General features: G+C 40.3%; 1 protein-coding gene across 2 annotated transcripts in view; it reads left to right on the plus strand.

The window, feature by feature from the left end:
- Positions 1 to 20,747, plus strand: part of CUEDC1 (CUE domain containing 1) — a 217,643-nt gene that overhangs the window by 112,079 nt on the left and 84,817 nt on the right. For both annotated transcript variants that reach the window (XM_082246151.1, XM_082246150.1), the window contains exons 2-3: positions 15,429 to 15,920; positions 17,400 to 17,527. In XM_082246151.1, the coding sequence (XP_082102277.1) occupies positions 15,639 to 15,920; positions 17,400 to 17,527 (410 nt within the window). In that variant the 5' untranslated portion in view covers positions 15,429 to 15,638. The remainder of the gene's footprint in view (positions 1 to 15,428; positions 15,921 to 17,399; positions 17,528 to 20,747) is intronic.

Below are 20,747 nucleotides of genomic sequence, written 5' to 3' on the forward strand. Positions count from 1 at the left end.
GTTGCCATGTTGATGGGGTCAAGGGCCTTTTCCGCACAACCCTCGCCGGTGGTTGTGGAGGATCCATAGGTGGGGTGCTGATTAGAGTCTGGAAGCCCCTTTTAACAAGGATGTCCCTCAGATTCCAACCCCCCTCCATGTAAATGAGTATGGGGTTCTCCCACTCATTCACCAAAAAAATGTAAGTAGTGTAAATAAAGGCAGAAGGCAGTTTTTGACAAGTCCTGTATTTAAAAAAAAAAAAAAAAAAAAAAAATCCTGTCTCCTGGTGTAGATCCAACGTCATTCGCGATGAGCGATGGCTAGCGACCCAAAAAAGTTTATTTAGGGGTGGTAGGCGATGGAGTTGTCATTCAGCCTGGACCTCCTAATTTTTTTTTTCCCCCGGGTCGGTTACCGCTAATGCGCCATTTTTTAAGGACGCAGTGGTCGACTTGCTGGGCCCATCCCTTAATAACCAGCTATGTGTAGGTTGGTAAGGATGCTGGCAGCTGCCCGCTAAGAAAGGGTAAAAAAAAAGCTAGAAACTTGCGGTTAGCAGCGTTTATGAGCATTTAGGAGCTTATAGGAGCTGTCAGCGTTTATTTCTACCAGCAAATCGCTCCCAAAAATGCAAAAAAGTTTTTTTTTCTTTTTTCTGCTTCTAACAGTACAATTTCACAGTTCCCACTGTGATCTGTGAAGTGATCTTGGGGTGTCATTACCTTTACATCGACATCCGCAGCGATTTGCAGATGTCAGTGTGAACCATAGGTGCAATGCAGGAACCCACACAGGATTCCCAGGGTTTCCTGCATTGCACCAGTGTGAACCAAGCTTTAGAAGCAGAAAAAAAATATTCAAAAGCTGCTGCTAGGAGGGTTATTTTTTTAGTTTTTTTTTTTTTTTTAAATTAGTGTGCACAAAGCTTAAAGAAAAGGAATGCAGCCAACACATGTGAGAATTGGTAAGCTGTAAAATATTGTTTGCTTTTGGTTTTATTGCGAATGTCTACATGGCTGTACAGGTGCTTCACTGGAGGTTGTAAACCCTGACTGCACACACCGTGGGGTTGATTTACTAAAATTTGAGTGCACAATTTTGGTGCAGCTCTGCATAGAAACCAATCCACTTCTATGATTTTTTTTTTTTTTTGTCAAAGCCTAATCTAACAAGCTGAAGTTGGAAGCTGATTGGTGCAGCTGTGGATGGTAACCAGATTTTGCACTCTCCAGTTTTAGTAAATCAACCCCCATGTGTGACCAGCAGCAGCCATCAGCGGTGGCTGGCAGATTCGTACTCTATACAGATGAATGGCCAGCACAGTTGCTGTTCTCACATGACCGCTCATCTGGTCCGTTGCATGGGAATAGAGCCTCCAACCCGGGACCTACACTGACTGCATCCAGGGTCGGCATTTTTGAGGAGTCGTGGCTGCAGTTAATTGGCCCATTATATATGTGGTCATGACACAGTGTTGCTGTCTCCAGAGGCAGCATTTACTTCTGAACGCAGCAAACTATGCAGCCCTAGCTGCCCAATGTAACCTAAATCTGTTTTTTTAACCCTTTGTTGTCAATGTAAGACTTGCGTTGGAACATAACTGCTTGCAGCTAATCAGCTTGGTAAGCATTGCATCTTCTGCATTTCCTTTTGCAATAAGCTCATGGTTGCTTCAGAAACCATGAACTTTATATTGGACGGGTCTCCTAGACCCCACCATTCATTAAACATGTGACTATCACCACATCTGAAGTTTACGGATTCCTTTACTTTCCTGAATGAAAACAGGAGTGTTATGTAGTGAGCACTCAATGATGACTAAAGCAATGGTAAATGTGTCACATGCTCTTTATCTCCTCCTGAGAATGAACAGGAAGTTCTGTGAAGATCACTTCCTGTTCAATCTTGGTGAGTTCTGGACAGAAAAAGAGTTGAGGATTCTGTATCCTCAGTCACTTTGTGTAACTCAAAAGTGAAACATCAGGGGTCTGTTTAGCACAATCAAAAAAAAAACATTAGTTGCATAGCATTTTAAAAAATATTTGGAAGTTGCACTGCCTCATCTTCTGTATAGTGGAAGTCCTAGGTAAAGTCTATAAGACATGTTGGAGAATATAAAGCAATGCAATAAATTAAGGGTAGGTATGCCTGAAGGCCTCCATTTTAACAGGCTTTGTTGTGATAAAATGTTCACACGCATCTATTTATTGTCACACGCCAATGTGAATCAAGCATTACCACAGTGCATAGGTGTAAAGTTAACCTCCCAGATTTTTTTGTATACCTAGCTTATTTACAGTTTTGCGTACCTTTTTTTTAGATTTTCATCGCTTCACAAAAAAGAATCACACTTTAAAATTTACAATTATTTGTTACATATTAACACAATTCAGTTTTATCTTTAGATTTAGTAGATATTTTGTAAGTTATATTGTGTTTGTGTGCTCTATTAAGATTTAATGTATTTTTATTGAAAATATTATTTGATCAAAATTCGCCGATCTTTCGTGGGATGTACAAATTTTTTTCATTCTACGAGTCTTATCCTTTCAAAAAATTGTGTTGTTTGGGGGAATTTCACAACTTTTAAAGCAATAAGTTAAAAATAGTGAAACATGATGAAAAGAAAAGTAAATTGCAAAAGATTTTCTGGCCACCTGAGTTTAATATTAGAGACCAAAAGGATTACTATTTTTGCAGGAAGTAAGCTGAAAACAATCTATAGTTACCATTGCATTTTATTTTATTAAAACTTTGTGGCATATTGAAATTAAACGATTTGATGATGCCAGCAAATATTCTGATTTTGCATTTGTACAAAAAGTAGTGTGTGTGTGTGTGTGGTGTCCGGCTAGGAGCCTAATATAAGGATGTGGGGGTTCCATTGAGAAAAATCAATTGGTGTGGAAATTTAGTGGATATTTTACTCTGCTGGCATCAACAGCAGCACCCTTTGTCTCCATTATCTTACTGGCAACAATGGCAATTGCTTTGTCACCAGAACAACAGTTTCTGAAACAAAGACTGTAGCCCCTTCTTAAAGCGGGTTTCCTGGGAATATTGCATGAAAAGCACTATGTTCCGAGTCTATACTTATCATACTTGGGCTGCCTTCTGTGGATTATTACTACTTTGTGTGTGTTTTTTTTTATTAGGATGGAACACATTATGGAAGCCTGCTGCCTCAGACTCTAAATGTGATTATTTATGTTAAAAAAAAAAAAAAAGCCTGGGGATCGACAAAGGCCAGGCGCCAGGTCACCACAGCGACCAGAAATCACTTCCGCCAGCCCATCCCCCAGTGCCCACTGAGCTCCTCACCTTCAGAGCTGGTTCACGCATATGCGATGACAGACATCGCATGTGATTCGCAGCGCACTGCTCTGCAAATCACATGCAATGTTTGTGTGATGCAAATTCAGCCATACATATTGTATGGCTGAATTTGCATCGCATTTGGACGCAACTTGCACAGGACTCTTTTTTTTGGGTCCACACCAGAATCAGATCGCATGGGTGTTCACACCTATGCAATCTGATTCATGTCCAAACTGAAAGTTCGCACTGCGAATATGTGTCGTTAACTTTGTATTGACACCCCCAGCGATTCGCATAAGGCAGCGTGAACTGCCTGCGAGTTGAATGCGATGCGGGAACCCGCAGTGGATTCGCAGGGTTCCCGCATTGCATATGTGTGAACCAGGACTCACTCACCTTCTCTCCTCCCAGTCTCCTCTCTCCTTCTCTACTCTGCCACTTATCACACGCCTACCTTGCGTGGGGGAGCGATGATTTGGCAGCCTGTCAGCCTCTCCCCTCTATATTGGCAAGAGCTTGCCGCCCCCTTTTGACCCTCCCCCCATTTGGGAGGCAAGCTGGGGACGGCGGCTTCTGCGATTGGCTTGCCAGAAAGATGGTGAAGATGGAGCACGGAGCTTTGAAGCTGAAGTTTAATTTTTTTTTTCTTCTATACAACTTTAGTGACACTACTAATGTGTAATGAAGAATATCCCATGTCGTGCAGGCAGCTGGATCCCGGGCCAATCTTCACTTCAGGGATGGTCCATCATCTTCCTGCCTTGGAACCAGTGCTCTAGGGGTTATTGTCAAGCTCGTGGGTGAGCTGCTGTGAAAAAAATTGTTGTGTCAAAGACCTTCCACCTTCATCATCCATTGACAAAAGTTCTTTATTGCAGGCCTCGACAAAACCCGGGCGCCAGGTCGCATTTGCGACTAGAATTAGCGACCTGGCGCCTGGGGTGCCCTGTCATTTTTGTACGGACTTCCACGCACGGAGTGCACGGACTTCCGGGCCGTCCGAAAATTGAGGCCCCGGCTTTTCGGCCTACTTGAGATGAGGCTTCCAATGGGGAACTGGCGCCCTCTTGTGGTGGCCGGGAGTAATGACTGTTGTAATTACTGTTTCCACTGTTTGTTCACAATGCATTACCATCTCCCTGTCCAGTTAGTTACCTTTGACAGGGAGTGTGGTTATTTATTATTAATTTAATTTATTTTTTTAATGTAAAAACTAAATAATATTTTTTTCTTTTTTTTTTTTTTTTAATTAAGAAAATATATATATTTTTTCCAATTATTATTATAAAAAAAATTTATATATATATAATATATATATTAATATATATATATATATATATATATATATATATATATATATATATATATATATAATCTTTTTTTTTTTTTTTTTTCCTCATCGCCATGCCACAGCCTAAGGCCCCTTTCACACGGGCTGTCTGATCAGGTCCGCCTGTCAGTTTTTCAGGCAGACCTGATCGGACCCTTCATTCTCCTCTATGGAGCAGTAATCTGCCGCCATCTGATCCTGTCCGCCAAAAGCAGACGGATGGTGGTTCTATTTTCTATCCATCCCGTGGATCGGATCAGATGGCATCGGATGGAAAGAGACAGACAGTCTGTTTTCATCCAATTGCGCTAGAGGAGAGTGGGGTTCTAGTCGTATTTATGTGTAAATTTAGTATCTGTTTTATTAAATAAAGCTTGGTTGTTAGTTTAAAAAAAAAAAACTGGCTCCTAACTTTTTTAGCTGGCTCCTAGATTTCAGGAAAATTTGTCAAGCCCTGCTTTATTGTTTATACTGCACAGAACATGATCTCTAAATGGAGGGACAGTCCATGAGTCACACGATTATCTCCCCAAGCAGTGAGAACTGTGAACCTTTTTCAATGAAGGAGGAGGGGGCATTGTCTGTGGCGTAACTGTTTTACAGCAGCCTAAACAGGATCCCGAAGCTTTTAACCCTCACAGCATTAGAAGTTCAGAGATGGGAAGAGGACTGGCATCCCTGCAATGACATTTTCTCCAGGATCCAGCTGCCTGTATGACAGTGGGCTCATTTTTGTTACAAGTAAGCAATGTGAATAAATCTTTAGGGCCCTTTCACATGGGCTTGTCCAATCAGGTCCGCCTGTCAGTTTTTTTCAAGCAGACCTGATCAGACCCTCCAGTCTGCCCTATGGAGCAGCAGATGTCAGCAGACACATGTTGGCTGACATCCACCGCTATACGATCTTGCCCGCAAAATCCAGGATAGTGGTCCTATTTTCCATCCATCTGACGGATCAGATCGGATGAAAACGGACAGGTGTTTTCAGCCCGATTTCCCCATGGAGGAGAGCTGGACTGTTTCTGTGTCCGCTCTGTACAGTGGAGCGGACAGGACCCGTCAGTGGCGATCAGCAAGCAGATTCTGTTAAGCAGAAGCACCTGTGTAAAAGGAGCCCTAAAAATTAGTCAAATCGCTTTAGCAACCCTCCCTCAAGGTCCGATTAGATTACACATTTTATAACTATTATTTATAGACTGCAGAAGTAATACATTGATTAACAGTAATGCTTTCTCATCCAGAGGAAATTAGCTCTTTGGTAGTTGAGTGTACCTCATAGAATACTGCAACAGTGACCGACACCTGAAGCCCAGGGGGGGCATCTAATACAATTATTTGGTCTAGTGCAGCCCCCCCCCCCGGCTATATATTTAAAAAGGAAAAAAAGTAATCTGGTCAGATCTCTATTTGTATCCCTCATTCATAAACAGTTTGTACACATTAAAAAAAAAAAAAATGCCATATCTTAGCTAAAGTCTGTAAACCTCAGAAAAAAATAATACATTTAAAAAAACCCTGAAAAACAAAGGCATAATGAGCTAGTATGCATCGCATACTAGCTCGTTATGAAATACTTTAGAACGAAGCCCCCGCAGTGCCACCTGCTCACTGGTTGACACGGCTGACATATTCAGCTGCCTTCCTTCCGGGTTTGTGTCCTCCAGCTATCTGATGGGCCAGGGCCAAGATGACGTCTCTGCTGCGCATGCGCGCGGGAGCTGCCATTCACGGGACAGGGCTCTAAAGGAATAGCACGGGCGGCCGTTCCTTCTGAGCGCATGGGCCAGTGATGTCACTGGCTGCATGCAAAGTAAATATCTCCTAAACGGTACATGTTTAGGAGATATTTACACTACCTATAGCTAAGCCTGATCATAGGCTTACCTATAGGTACAAGTTGCAGAGGTAGCTTTACTTCCTCTTTAAATCTAATCTGCTTTAGAAAAGTATGCCTGCTATTTTCTTCCCAAATCTTTTTATTGCACGAGTCACTCCTTATGTTGCTTGGCAACATGTGAGCACTTGGTGATTGAGAAGCCATTCTTGCCCTTTTAGCTTGATGCATTGTAGGAAAGTATTACACATTTTTTTTAATTATAAAAAAAAAAAATAGAAAATCTTTTCAGTCACTTCAACTGCTACTGAAACACCATTCTGATTGTCTTTCATACTTGGAATGTAAAAGTAGGGAAAAAAAAAGTGGCAGTAGTTGGCAACCAGAAATGTGCTGCATTTTCAGAGGTGCAAGGGGGTGCCACCAAGAATAAACCCAGGTTGCGGGTGCGTGAAAAGGGGCAACCTAGCCATAAAACTTGTAGAACTATTTTACTTTAGTACTTTTGCGATATTTACTGGATAGCGTCTATAGTTCATAGTATGATTTTCCTAGTTGTCTGCTTGGAATTGCTCTCTAATATATACATTTTAAGCAAGGATTGATTGGAATTCCACCGCATGTAAATAAATGCTTAATGATAAGAATAAACTTTCCCAGGCATAGGAAACCAAAAGGGGATCACAGCTGTATGTAGAAATCTAACCGATTGAATGTAAGCTATTGAATGTACTCTGATAATAATCAGACCTGAATTTCTGTTTAACCGCTTGCCGACTGCCGCAAGTACATATACTGCGGCGGTCAGCCACGTGCAGGCAAAGTGACGTATGGGTACGTCACTCGCCTGTGAGCCAATAGGGGGCGAGCGCGCGCCGCTGGGGGCGAGCGCACGCCCCTGCTCGTTCACGGAAACCTCTGCGCGAGTGACTGGCGGACCCGATGTCTGCCGGTCACTTGCTATCGTCGGTTACAGAGGGAGAAAGGCAGGCGGCTAATGTAAACAAAGCCGCCTGTCATTCTCCCTTGTGTAACAGAGATCGTACTGTCCTGCTATGTAGGATTGTAGATCTCTGCTGTTACATGAAAAGCCACATCCCTGCACAGTTAGAAACACGCCCCTAGGGACACACTTAACCCCTCTTTCTCCAATAAAGTTAACCCCTTCCCTGCCAGTGTCATTTTTACAGTAACAGTGCATATGTATAGCACTGATTACTGTAGTAATGTCACTGGTACCCCCAAAAATGTCAATGTCAGTCAAGGGTCCGATCTGTCCGCAATGTCGCAGTCCCCCCCAAAAAATCGCAGATTGCCGCCATTACTCGTTATAAAAAAAAACAACAAAAATGACAAAAATCTTTCCCGTAGTTAGTAAACGCAATAACTTTTGCGCAAACCAATCAAAATACGCTTATTGCGATTTTTTTTATTTTTTTTTTTTACCAAACATATGTAGCAGAAAACAAATTGGCCAAAAATGTTAAAAAATTTAGATTTTTACATTTTTTTTGGTGGGAATTTCATATAAAAAAATGTGAAAAATAATTGTTATTTTTTCAAAATTTACGCTCTTTTTTTGTTTATAGCGCATGATCAAAAAATCACACAGGTAATCAAATTTGTTTAGGTACAGCGTCGCACGACGGCGCAATTGTCCGTTAACCACTTAAGCCCCGGAGGATTTGGCTGCTAAAGGACCAGGGGTTTTTTTGCGATTTTTTTTTTTTTTTTTTTTTTTTTTTTTTTTTTTTTTACTGCGTGACTTTAACGGACAATTGCGCGGTCGTGCAACGCTGTACCTAAACGAATTTGACGTCCTTTTTTTCCCACAAACAGAGCTTTCTTTTGGTGGTATTTGATCACCTGAGCGATTTTTTGATCACGCGCTATAAACAAAAAAAGAGCGTAAATTTTGCAAAAATAACTATTTTTCACATTTTTTTTATATGAAATTCCCCAAAAAAAATGTAAAAATCAAAATTTTTTAACATTTTTCGGCCAATTTGTTTTATGCTACCTATGTTTGGTAAAAAAAATCGCAAAAAGCGTATTTTGATTGGTTTGCGCAAAAGTTATCGCGTTTACTAACAAAGGGAAAGATTTTTTGTTACTGCAAAAATGACACTGGCAGGGAAGGGGTTAACTTTATTGGACAGGGAGGGGTTAAGTGTGTCCTAGGGGCGTGCTTTCTACTGTGCAGGGACATTGCTATTGGTGTAAAAGCAAAGATCAACAGTTCTACATAGTAGAACGGTCAGATCTTCCCTTTTACACAGGGAGAACTGACAGGCAGCTTGTTTACACAAGCCGCTCTGTCTTTCTGCCTTCACAGGAGCGATCGCAGTGTGACTGGCGGACATCGAGTCCGCCGGTCACACGCACTGACTTGTCTGTGAACGAGCCGCGGCGGGCGCGCGCCTCGGCGGGCGCGCGCCCGCCCGCAATAGGCTCGCAAGTCAGTGACAGGCGAGTGACGTATCGATACGTCACTCTGCCTGGCCGGGGCTGACTGCCGCAGTATATAGTCGTGCGGCGGTCGGCAACCGGTTAAAGTCACGCAGTGCCTAATCGCAAAATAGGGCCAGGTCAGGAAGGGGGTAAAATCTTCAGGGGCTTAAGTGGTTAATACAGTAAAGCTGGCCATACATGGGTCGAACTCTGCATGAACTTTCTTTTGAAAATCTGAAATTGTGTTCCTTTTTATGATCCAATGGTGCTACGATTGATTTAAAAATTTGACCAACCAAGCCTTCAATTAATTTCACCTCATGTTGCTACAAAAATAATTTTTTGTGGCCGAGAATCTTTTTTTACTTTCCAGGTCAGCTCATGCACCTTTCTTTTTCGATAATATTTCTGGCACGATTCTCCCATCATTTTCAGAAATTTGTTTGTTTTTCCAAAAACTTTCAACATGCCCGATCACTCAAATTCGATGGCTATGCAAAAATCGTCCCTTGCTGCAGCCCACTAATGGTGCGAAATTTGAAAGAAAATTATTTCGGAATTTGATGTATGGATGGCCTGCTTTAATCCATATGTTTATCCTTGTTTTGTTTGGCCACAAATTGGTTTGATTAATACTATGGGAGGTACTGCTCCTTTTGCAGAATCCTGGTGTCTTTGTAGTCAGAAGTCCCAATTGCAAGTGTTGCCCGCATTGGCACCTGCTCCTTAAAGCTTGGATAAAGGCTTCACCATTTAGACCTAGTGATTTCTCATGGGAGGTTTACTGTATGTCCAAAATAGTTAAATCAGTAGATTTAGTTCTGCTTTAAACCGTTTACCAAAATGATCACTAGCACAATGCTTATGCTCTCAACCAAACTGTCAAGCCATCAGATAGTTGCTGTCATAACTGATCACATGTGCTGCAGCATGGAAACTACAGATCAAACAGAGGCTAAAGCCTCGTACACACGCACCGATTGTTGGCTGTAAATTTTCGGCCAACGTCTGATCGGCCGATTTTAGGCTTGTTAGTATGATGCTTCCGACAATGGACTGCGACTTTTCGGCCGAACAAAAGCTGGTGTGCATGCTATAAAATTTTTGTTGGCTGTCACCAGAACGGCCGATTGTTCGTCAGTCAGTACAGATTTCGGCAGACAAAAGTCAGATGAGCAAGACTGGGCATGCTCAGAGAAGAAAAAACACACGGAAAGTAAACCAGCACATGACATCACTTCTGCAGTTGGTTGTTGTTGGCCGACAAAATTTGTGTGCAGTCTAGAGCACATTTCAACCACTGGTCAAAAGACGGCCGATCGGTCGGCCAACAATCGGTGCGTGTGTACGAGGCTTTAATGGCCGCTTCCTTGGTTTTAGAGAATACGTTTGGTTCTGCTTTAAAGTAAACCCATATGCTCATTTTAAACTTTTAACAGGAAAAGCCCAGCCTAGAAGTAGACATCAAAGATGCCTGCTTTACCTTGACTTGCCACTTCTTTGCCTCTCTTTTGAGTAAACACTGCTAGTGCCTTTAGTTTAACCCATCGGGCACCAGCCCATGCCGTCCGACATTTTGCCTGTGTGTACGGGGCTTAAGCGTCACCAACTTGAAATTCTCTTGCCAATTGAGATGCCTTTTTGGGCACTGAAGCAGACCTGTTGGACAGGGGACAGGAAGTTGGAAAATGGTCATTGAGTCCAGGAAAGTCAGGCACCATTTTCCACTGTTTGGTGCTGATCATAATTAAAGGTAATCTGTCACTGCGGAAAAAGGCTTAGATTTGCAGACAATAAATTGATTCTGTGAAAATAGATCTATGGGAGCTTCCACTTTGTATTGAAGTCAGAAAGTATGGCCTCCTGTGAGGGGATGTTGGGAAACCACATCTAGGTTGACAACCTCAGAGTGTGACTGTTTTTTTAAAGAAACATTTGATACCAGTTAGATTTTAAATGGGTAGGTTGGAAAATCTAGTTGTATGGTCAAGATGAAAGTACTGTACAATGAACAGATACATTGACAATTCACTACATGAAGTAAATCTTATTTGGGCACTGACCATTTAAATCTTTCATGTCTGGTCAAATAGCCGAATCTGGAAAAGGCCAAGCCACTTGATATTGTATTACATGAATATTTTAAAAAATAGCATGGGTTGCAGGTACACTTAATCCTGAGGTCCGGGGGAGGTGGTGGGGGGTTAATTTTAAAAGCTTACCCAAGCGTTTTTTTTTTTTTTTTTGTATACAATAGTAAGAGAAATATGAAGGTTGCCATTGCGGACCTCCTCTGCCCAGTGCAAGTCCTTTTGTGAATGTTTTTCACTCCAATATTGATCATTACGTCACTTGAAACCCAAAAATAAGACTGTGACAGACTGCGGCAGATCATTCAATTACACTTTGTATAATCTTGAATCAAAAGCTGGAAAGCTTCCAAAATTGGCACAAAACCACCAACTGCATGGCCAGCATTACACATTCAGATACTGCCAAACAATACTCTTTTGTCTTTTTGTTGATAAATTGGCACAGGAAACAAATGGAAAATAACATACCTGCCCTTCATTGCTGTGTTGTCAACCCACAAGGAACAAGTTTAAATAGGGAAACAAAAACATGGATACATTTTTAATATAGAAGTCTAGTAGCACAAATGAGCAGAAGTTTGAAGAAAGGACATCTTGTACAGGTCACATGAAAAGTTCTGCTGTTGGGAAGAATGAAGCTAACAGTTGGAAGCTAAACATGACAAACAAGAAATTGCACAATGTATTCCGATTAACACAAAGGCACCAAAGAGAGTTAAAACCACAGCCATGGAGAAAATGAAACTCTCAAAGCCACCTAATAAAGACTTCTATGAATAATGCATTTTTGTATTATGTCTATTTAAAGATCAGATTGCTATTGACATTAGTTGCCCAAAATAAATTGCCATTTCTGCTGTATAAAAAAAAACTAAGGCTGATTAAACTAAGTTGAAAAAAATAAAAACAAAAACTGACATTTTCAGACTAGAGGAGAGGACATATTTGAGTGTATATACATTATACTGTATATTAAACAAATAAGTCCTATCTAAAAACTTACTGTGTTGGTATATGTTTTTTTTTTGTCATTTTTATACAGGTTTTGCCTTGGCATTAAGGCAATTATATCTTTTTTGGATTAAGGTTAGAGGACTTTTTCATCAAAAAGTTAAGCTTTTGCTATATCAGGTGTTTTTTTTTTTTTTTAAAGGACCTGTTGATCTTGCCAGAAATTCTGTTAGCTGATACAGTAGGAAGAGTGAGTGTCATCGCTCTAGGGCAGGAAGCTTGTATTGGCCAAGTCACCAGATCAAAATTAAAGGAAAATAATCTAAAGAAAATAAATGCGTCCTCTAAGGACTGCTAGACTGTAATATATTAAACTTTTGTTTATTAGGTATAGCTTCCATCCTGATTGCTAAAGTATTTGCAGTTTTCTGTAATACACTTGTTTAGTATGTTTAGCACTTTTGTTAACTGAATAAATACAAATGTAAACAAAATGAGTGTGTGACTTTATTGGTGTCCACACTTTTACATATCTATATGGTACAAATTGATATTTTAAATTTGAATAAACAATCCACATTATCAAAAAAAAAAAAAAAAAGAAGAAAATCCACATAACAAAAAAGCTTGTTATGCTAGAAATAAAATTCAGCTGAAAAAATTCACACCCACTGTATTGTAGTCCTTTTGTTCTCCCAAAAAATTATTTTTCTGCAAACATATCTGTGCCACCTCGAATAGGCTTCTTATTTGATAAGGTCAAAAAGTGCTTTTTAATCTCCACCAAGAATTTCTATGATGCATCGTTTTCTTCTGCTTATTCCACCTTCAGTCACTTATGGAACCAAAATCGCTTTCTGTTTATGCCAGCTTCAATTGGTCATTCAAGCTAGGTTGCATACATGTCAAGAAAGAAATTATGCGCTAGTATTTCTTCACAATTACTAGGTGGCAGTTCTTTTATGTGAATTTTCACTTTTATGCTCGTGGCTTAAAATTAAAGTGTGCACAATGTGTTTTTTTTTTTTTGTATTTTCACTGTTTAGGTTGCATTCAAGAGGAGGTAAAAATCTGTGTGTAATAAAAAAAAAAATGTGTGTGTATGTATATATGTGTATATATATATATATATATATATATATATATATATATATATATATATATATATATAATATACATACACACACACACACAATTTTTCCCCGCAACATATATATATATATATATATATAAATATAATGTTGTGGGGAAAAAATTGTGTGTGTGTGTTGCGGGGGAAAAAAAATGGTATGTATGTGTATATATAATTTTTTATTTCCTCCCCACAATTTTTGTAACCTGTATGTTTGTCCATTAAGGTGTACCCATACAAACACAGGAAACAACCAAGGTTGCACACTCATTTTATTTATTCTTATTTAATTACAGAAGCACTGGGCACATTGCAAACCATAATCTACATTGATAAAAAAAAGACAGGAGCTGGCACTTATTTGGCCAGTTTAGCAGGGGCCTGCCAAATTTCTAGTGTGGTCAGGGAGGGGAGGTTGTACAGAAGCCACTCGGTCAGCACCCCCGGCTGGCAGCGCTGAAACGTATTCCTACAGTAGGGAAGTCTCTCCTCTTGTCAGAATACATTAATTCAACTGGGAGGATTCCCTCATCTACATTAAGTGTGGATGGAGAAATTTAGTCTTTAAAAAAAAAAAAAAGACTCCTCTATGGGCTTCCTTAGTTTAGGTGAACTAACCCATTTAGTTTAGCATGGAGTCACATTCTCTAGTATACTCTTGTAATCTACTATAATTTGAACCATGCCCTTGGTTCAGTTAACATAAGTGCTGGGCACACTGCAGTCGCTAATTTCCCGTAATAGAAATGGAAAAAATTTAAGAGTTTTTTTTTTTTTTTTATGAGTTTTGGAGGAAATGCTTTAAATACACTAGAGCCACACCTCTTGACTTGCACTTGTATTATCCATTGGCAGTTTATTTCCTGTATTCTTTGCACATAGCGTTCTTTTTAAAAAAAATTCTTACCATGCCTTTTTATTGTAAAATCAAGGTAGTTCTCCAGTCCATATTAGATTTTCAACATTTTGTTTGCCAGTAAAACCGTAATCCATTGCCAGCTTCAGCACAGATCATCAGACACAGCATGACTATGTGGAGCACAATGCTGGAAGCCGACAGGCATTTATTTATGTTTAACTCATCCCATCTGTTGTCTGCATTAGAACATGTGAGAGAAGAGTACTAGAAGAGCAGTGAACAGTTTTCATTTACAGAACCTGAGTGTATCACATCAAGCAGTATTTTAATTTGAGTTATCCTTTTGCCTAGTTTAATGAATTTTAGAGGAATATTTTTTTTCATCCCAGAACAGATTGTCATAGTAGGTAGATGCCACTTCTATGTGGATCATTATTGTCTTTTGTGTCGCTTGTAAATGTTTAAAATACGTATTAATACACTGCATAGATTATACTGTTGATTGCTGCATTATCAGAAATCTGCCTATGAAAAGATTAAAAAAAATGTATCGAAATATGGATATTTGCTTTTTTTTTTTTTTTCTTAATTTTTTTGTAACATTTTTATTCTAGGTCATTTAAATTAGTGCTGGACTAACAAATGCACCAAATAGCCATTAATATCTAAAGTGTTAAACATTTAGATAGAAATTCCCTAATAAATACAGAATACTTTATTCATCCCAAAGGGAAATTGTTGCGACAGACACACAAAAACAGTTGTCACTAGAGCCAGTTTCCCTATTGGAGGTTTTCCCTTCCACTCATTGGTATTTTAGTTTATCCCTGACTTTCAGTCCCAATGACAATGGTCACCAGGACAAAAGTGTAAGGCTCCATTTACACCGGAGCAGAGTGACTTTCAGGCACTTTTATTTGAGGGCTTTTTAGCCTTTTGGAAGTGTATTACAAGCGTTTTACAGCTTCAAGAGTTTTTGTTTAGCCAATAGAATGCACTAGGGGGAGGAAATTCGGGTGGAGAGCTGCTGTTTGAGCAGAAAACATGCGACAAAATGCGCGTTTAAACACTCAAGTCATGCATTTTTAGGAGTTTCTATTGAAGTCTATGGGGCCAAAAACACTTGTACTTTTTTTGAGAGACAGGCATTTTCCTGCAGGCTATAGAACGCTCATATGTGACCATGGGACATAGAAATGAATGAGCATTTTTAGAGCTACAAGCAGAAAATCGCTCAGGTGTGAACAGGACCTAAAGCTCCTTAGCCCAGAGATGCAGAAATTTGGTAAAAACTCACAGGAGCTTTACCTCTTTCATTCTTCACCCAAAAATTAAAAGTTTTGCATTTTTTATGTATTTTTAAGTAACTGTCTTGAATTTTATTTACTAACTTTTATTCCATTTATATATTGAAAAAATAAACATGGTCTTTAAACAGGTATGTTATGTTAACTCATTTTTATTTTGTGTGTCCACAGATTTATTCTGGTTCAAAGCTACACATTCTCATGCTTTAATACTGCATATTGATATTGCTCATGAAGAGGACATACCCAGGCCTTAATCTGTCTGATAACAAGGAGTATAGAAACCAAATTTCTCCATAAGAAGCCATGACCAGTTATTGTGATTTTCTTACTTTTGGCCACTTATAAGTTTGAACCATTTTTCAAAAGCGGTTATCAAAAATGACAAGTCTGTTCCGTAGGAGTAACAGCAATGGCAGTGCACGGAGCAACTCTTCCACTCAGGAACTTAACAACAGCCGGCCTGTACGCAGGTTGGAGTTCAACCAGGCAATGGAGGATTTTAAAACTATGTTTCCAAACATGGAATATGACATTATCGAATGTGTCTTGAGGGCTAACAATGGAGCAGTGGATGCTACTATTGATCAGTTGCTACAGATGAACCTGGATGATGGTGGCTATGATGACAGTTCGGACTCCGATGACAGCATTCCTCCTGAGGTTATATTTTTATTCACATTTTGTTTTAGGACCATAATTCATTTTTTCCATCTGCAGTAGCAAGTTGTTCAAATATGGCTTTGTAACAGTTTTCTCCCTTTTTAAGAGGTAATTTGCTGTAAATGGTTATATGGAGCCCTCTGATCATTTTCAAATATGTATATTGTATACACAAATATGTGTAAAAGAAATTCAAGTTTGGTGCTCCATAGGCCTGTCCTATTCTATAGATGGTTAGAAATATAAGAAAACCTAGAAAAATATAGATTGAGGACTAGGGTAGAATGGAGATTAAAAAAGGAAGGGAATATCTGCGCTCAGACAGCTGAACCCAATATAAGAACAATAAAACCATATAAATATATATATATATATATATATAAATATATATATATATATATATATATATATATATATATAAATATGAATAAATTAGTGAAGGTAGCCAACTAGATAGTGGATTACAAACTTGGTAGACATATAAAAGAAGTATAGTAGCACCAAACACAAGATAAATGTCAGATAAAAAATCAGATAAAAGTGTCCATATAAAGTCCAATAAGTCCAAGGAAAGGAGAAGGAAAAGTAGAAACAAGGTCCTGATTCCCGGTTGTGCAGATGAAATAAAGCTAACACCCAATCGTGATGTACACACTATCTGCTTACCAGATACTGATAAATAGAGGGCGATGAATATATCAAGCTGTTAAACCAGGAAGTGATATGCCACAAGGTCTGTTTCATGAGATCACAACTCCAATACACCTCAACAGAAAAAGGACAATAGTGCAGACTGCATGGATCAACATTTATTAAAACGAAAGAATGGTACTCACAAAATAGCCAAATAATATGAGCATGTCAAAGGTGGAATACCGCGGTGTATGAGGCGTGCTGCTTGTTCCCAGGTCGCCTGAGAACTGTGACTTGAGGAACAAAGGTATAGTTCACATTTTACCCAAAAACTGCCAGTCCAGCTAAGGGGCTCCTATAATTAAAAAGTAAATGTACAGCTTTGTCCAACGTTGGATGATGCCCTTGCTATAGGTGTTGGCCAATTATGTACCTCCCAAAGCCTGACTGAAAAACTCCTAGAGATGACATTATCCTGCCCTGCCTTGTCCTTATTACTGTTCACTTCCACCATCACAGGAGAAAGCGGTGTCTCCATTGTGACTGTGGGGGTGACTAAAAGGGATGTGTTCTGTAGTCCTGCTGTAGATAATGGGGCAAAGATAACACTGCTTGGAATTTTAGTGTATCAATGGCAGTGAGTACCGTAGAGGTCTGTGTTCTCATTGGGGAAATTTCCCCTTACTTTCTGTCCTAGTGACTTGTCTGACCTGGGACATATAAAATAAAGCAAAATCTATTGGGGAAGCGGATATCATTAAAAATGCTTGTTAAGCAGAATACAGAATGATTACAGAAAAGACCTTGTGTTTGAAATTCACCTCTTCTTCTTATTTGCATTTTCAGATTCTGGAAAGAACTCTAGAACCAGACAGTTCTGATGAGGAGCCCCCTCCAGTTTATTCACCGCCATCCTATGACCTGCAATCATTTGACAGACCTCAACCACAAACCCCACCCACACCTCCTCCTCGGTATGCATCAGCCTACCTTCCTATTCTATAATATGCAATATAATAATCTTGTGATATTAGTTACTTGCTGGCAGCACAACTCTTTAAAATCCAAAGCGCAAACATATTTTTTTTTTAACTTTGCAGAGACAAATGCAAATCCATAGTTTATAGTAAAATTGAAGTTATGCTTTAACTACATCCTCTGATAGCTTTTGCATAAAATTGCTGTCGCATACACTTTTAATACGTATACGTATATATAAAAACCTGTTAAATGAAGGTATAAAGTTCTCTCTGCCAAGGTCATTTACAGTTTTCAGTGCTGTCACACTTTGACAATTACTGAAACATGCAAAACTGTACCCAAATTAAACTTGTATCATTTGTTTGGGACAGAGATTTTTTTTTTTATTTGGTGGTATTTAATCACCAATAATCTATATAAACAAATACCAAAAAAAAAAAATGTTTTTGTGAAAATATATTCTAATATAGATTTTATTTTTGCTGCCATGTATACTCGAGTATAAGCTGACCCGAGTATAAGCCGAGGCCCCTACTTTTACCACAAAAAGATGGGAAAAATCTTTGACTCGAGTATAAGCCTAGGGTGAGAATGCAGGGCGGCGGGCATGGTACAGGAGAATGCAGGGTGACTGGCATGGTGCAGGAGAATGCAGGGTACTGGCATGGTGCAGGAGAATGCAGGGTACTGGCATGGTGCAGGAGAATGCAGGGTACTGGCATGGTGCAGGAGAATGCAGGGTACTGGCATGGTGCAGGAGAATGCAGGGTACTGGCATGGTGCAGGAGAATGCAGGGTACTGGCATGGTGCAGGAGAATGCAGGGTACTGGCATGGTGCAGGAGAATGCAGGGTACTGGCATGGTGCAGGAGAATGCAGGGTACTGGCATGGTGCAGGAGAATGCAGGGTACTGGCATGGTACAGGAGAATGCAGGGTACTGGCATGGTGCAGGAGAATGCAGGGTACTGGCATGGTGCAGGAGAATGCAGGGTACTGGCATGGTGCAGGAGAATGCAGGGTACTGGCATGGTGCAGGAGAATGCAGGGTACTGGCATGGTACAAGAGGATCCGGGGTTGTGGGCATACTACAGGAGATGCAGTGCTGTGGGCATGGTACAGGTGGACCATGCCCGCAGCACTGCATCCCTTGTAGTGTGCCCGCAGCCCTGCATAATGGCAGGTAGTGAAGCTGTTTCACTTACCTGTTCCAGCGGCGCCTTCATTTTAAAAATGGCCGAGGGGGACGTTTTCAGCACAAAAAGGAGGTGCGCGGTGACATGTATGTGACGGGCGGCGCCATTTTTAAAGCTTAAGCCCGTCGGAGCGGCCAGGGAATTTTTTTTTTCCTTGACTCGAGTAGAAGCCGAGGGGGACGTTTTCAGCACAAAAAAATGTGCTGAAAAACTCGGCTTATACTCGAGTATATACAATATATATATTTTGAAAATAATTATAAATTTAGCCTAAATTGTAATCTACTACATTTCTTGTTCTCTTGGTAGTTTGTAACCTGTTAGGAGGTTCTTACATCCCCCCAATCCCCCCCCCCCCCCCCAAAACATTGGGCTTTTTCTCTTTCTTACTCTTTTAGGGCTGTAACATTTGGTTATAACAATCTATACCTCCCATCAAGGTTGTAGCCATGTATTTACTCAGGTTTTTGAACTGGACAGGACCTTCCCTGGGTTTCCACTGAGGTGTCTTTGTGGATGGAGGAAAGGACGTACACATCCCGTTTATCATATCTCCATTTAAGGACCAAAATGCCTTTATTCTATGAACTGGCTGACCCCCCCCCCGTTCAGCTTATTGGGAGGCCCTTGCTGTTTGGTCACCCTGTACTACAGGCTAACGTTTGCTAGAGATAAAGGTGTCGGAAAAGAGGCAGGTGTAAAAACTATTCATGTAGAGTTGGTACCCCTGATGGAATAGGGGTAATACAAGGTCCCACACAATTTTTCTACTGCTCCTCATATAGGTTGGGCATTCAGGGGGCTCCAGTTGGCTGTCTTTTCCTTCTTAAACCTAGAAGTTATGTGTCCCCTGTGGCCCTCTCACAAAGTTTGTACAACACAAAGTTTGTACAACTGTATCTGGCCTGTTTACTGGGGATATACTGTTTGATGCACAGTCTGCCAGTAAAATGGATGAGGGACTTATTAACACAAATGTTTTTGTTGGGAATATACATTTCAGGAAATTTCTTGGAAAATAAATTGATTGGCTCAATTTTGTACAGCTTGCCACATGTAGGATGATTTTGAGGAGGACACAAAGCATGATCACTTAGGTGTTAGAAACTCATGATCATTGCACTGGGGACACTGACAGGTGTTGATGGGGCACTGGGGACACTGACAGATGTTGATGGGGCACTGGGGACACTGACAGATGTTGATGGGGCACTGGGGACACTGACAGATGTTGATGGGGCACTGGGGACACTGACAGATGTTGATTTACTAAAACTCGAAAGTGCAAAATCTTAAGAAGCTCTGCATAGAAACCAATAAGCTTCCAGTTTTTTTTTTTTGCAAAAGCCTAATTAAAAAAGCTGAAGTTAAAAGCTGATTGACTATCATGCACAGCTGCACCAGATTTTTCACTCACCACTTTAAGTAAATCAACCCCACTGTGCTAGATGTTGATGATGCACTGCTGTGTGGTTACACTGGAGTGGCATACATTCAGACTCTATAGATGGCTGCACTGGGTGTGATATGAGTGTAAAACCGTGTAAACTCACAGATCATCTTAGACCGGCACAGTTCAGCTCTCCCTCTCTTCTCTCTCTCTGTGTGAGGAAAAGACAAGTTCACCCAACATGTGCATTTTTTTTTTACATTTGAGATCTGCTGTGATTAGGCACAGCAATCACATGGTACAGGGCCAATCACAGCGGGCCCTGTACCTGATCTGTGGTGCGCGGTGTCCACAGTACACAGCCATCACAGTTTGTGCGGCTGTGAGGCCTAGCATGAGTGCCAAAAGTGGGAGGATGCATGGGTGTATCCTCCCAGAACGATAATTGTCCTGTCTGGCCGAATATTTGCAGTGGCCGGGCGGAAGGTGGTTAAAACAGAACTTCAGCAAGTAACTTGTTACTGCAGAAGAGACATGCTATGTATCTTCTGCAGTAAGATGCTTACCTGCCTGATTGTTCTCTATTAAATGTACATCGCATGCTCAGAACAACGAGCATTCCTGGTA

Source organism: Pelophylax lessonae, assembly GCF_965119305.1.
Source record: "Pelophylax lessonae genome assembly, chromosome: 2".
Lineage (NCBI taxonomy): Eukaryota > Metazoa > Chordata > Amphibia > Anura > Ranidae > Pelophylax > Pelophylax lessonae.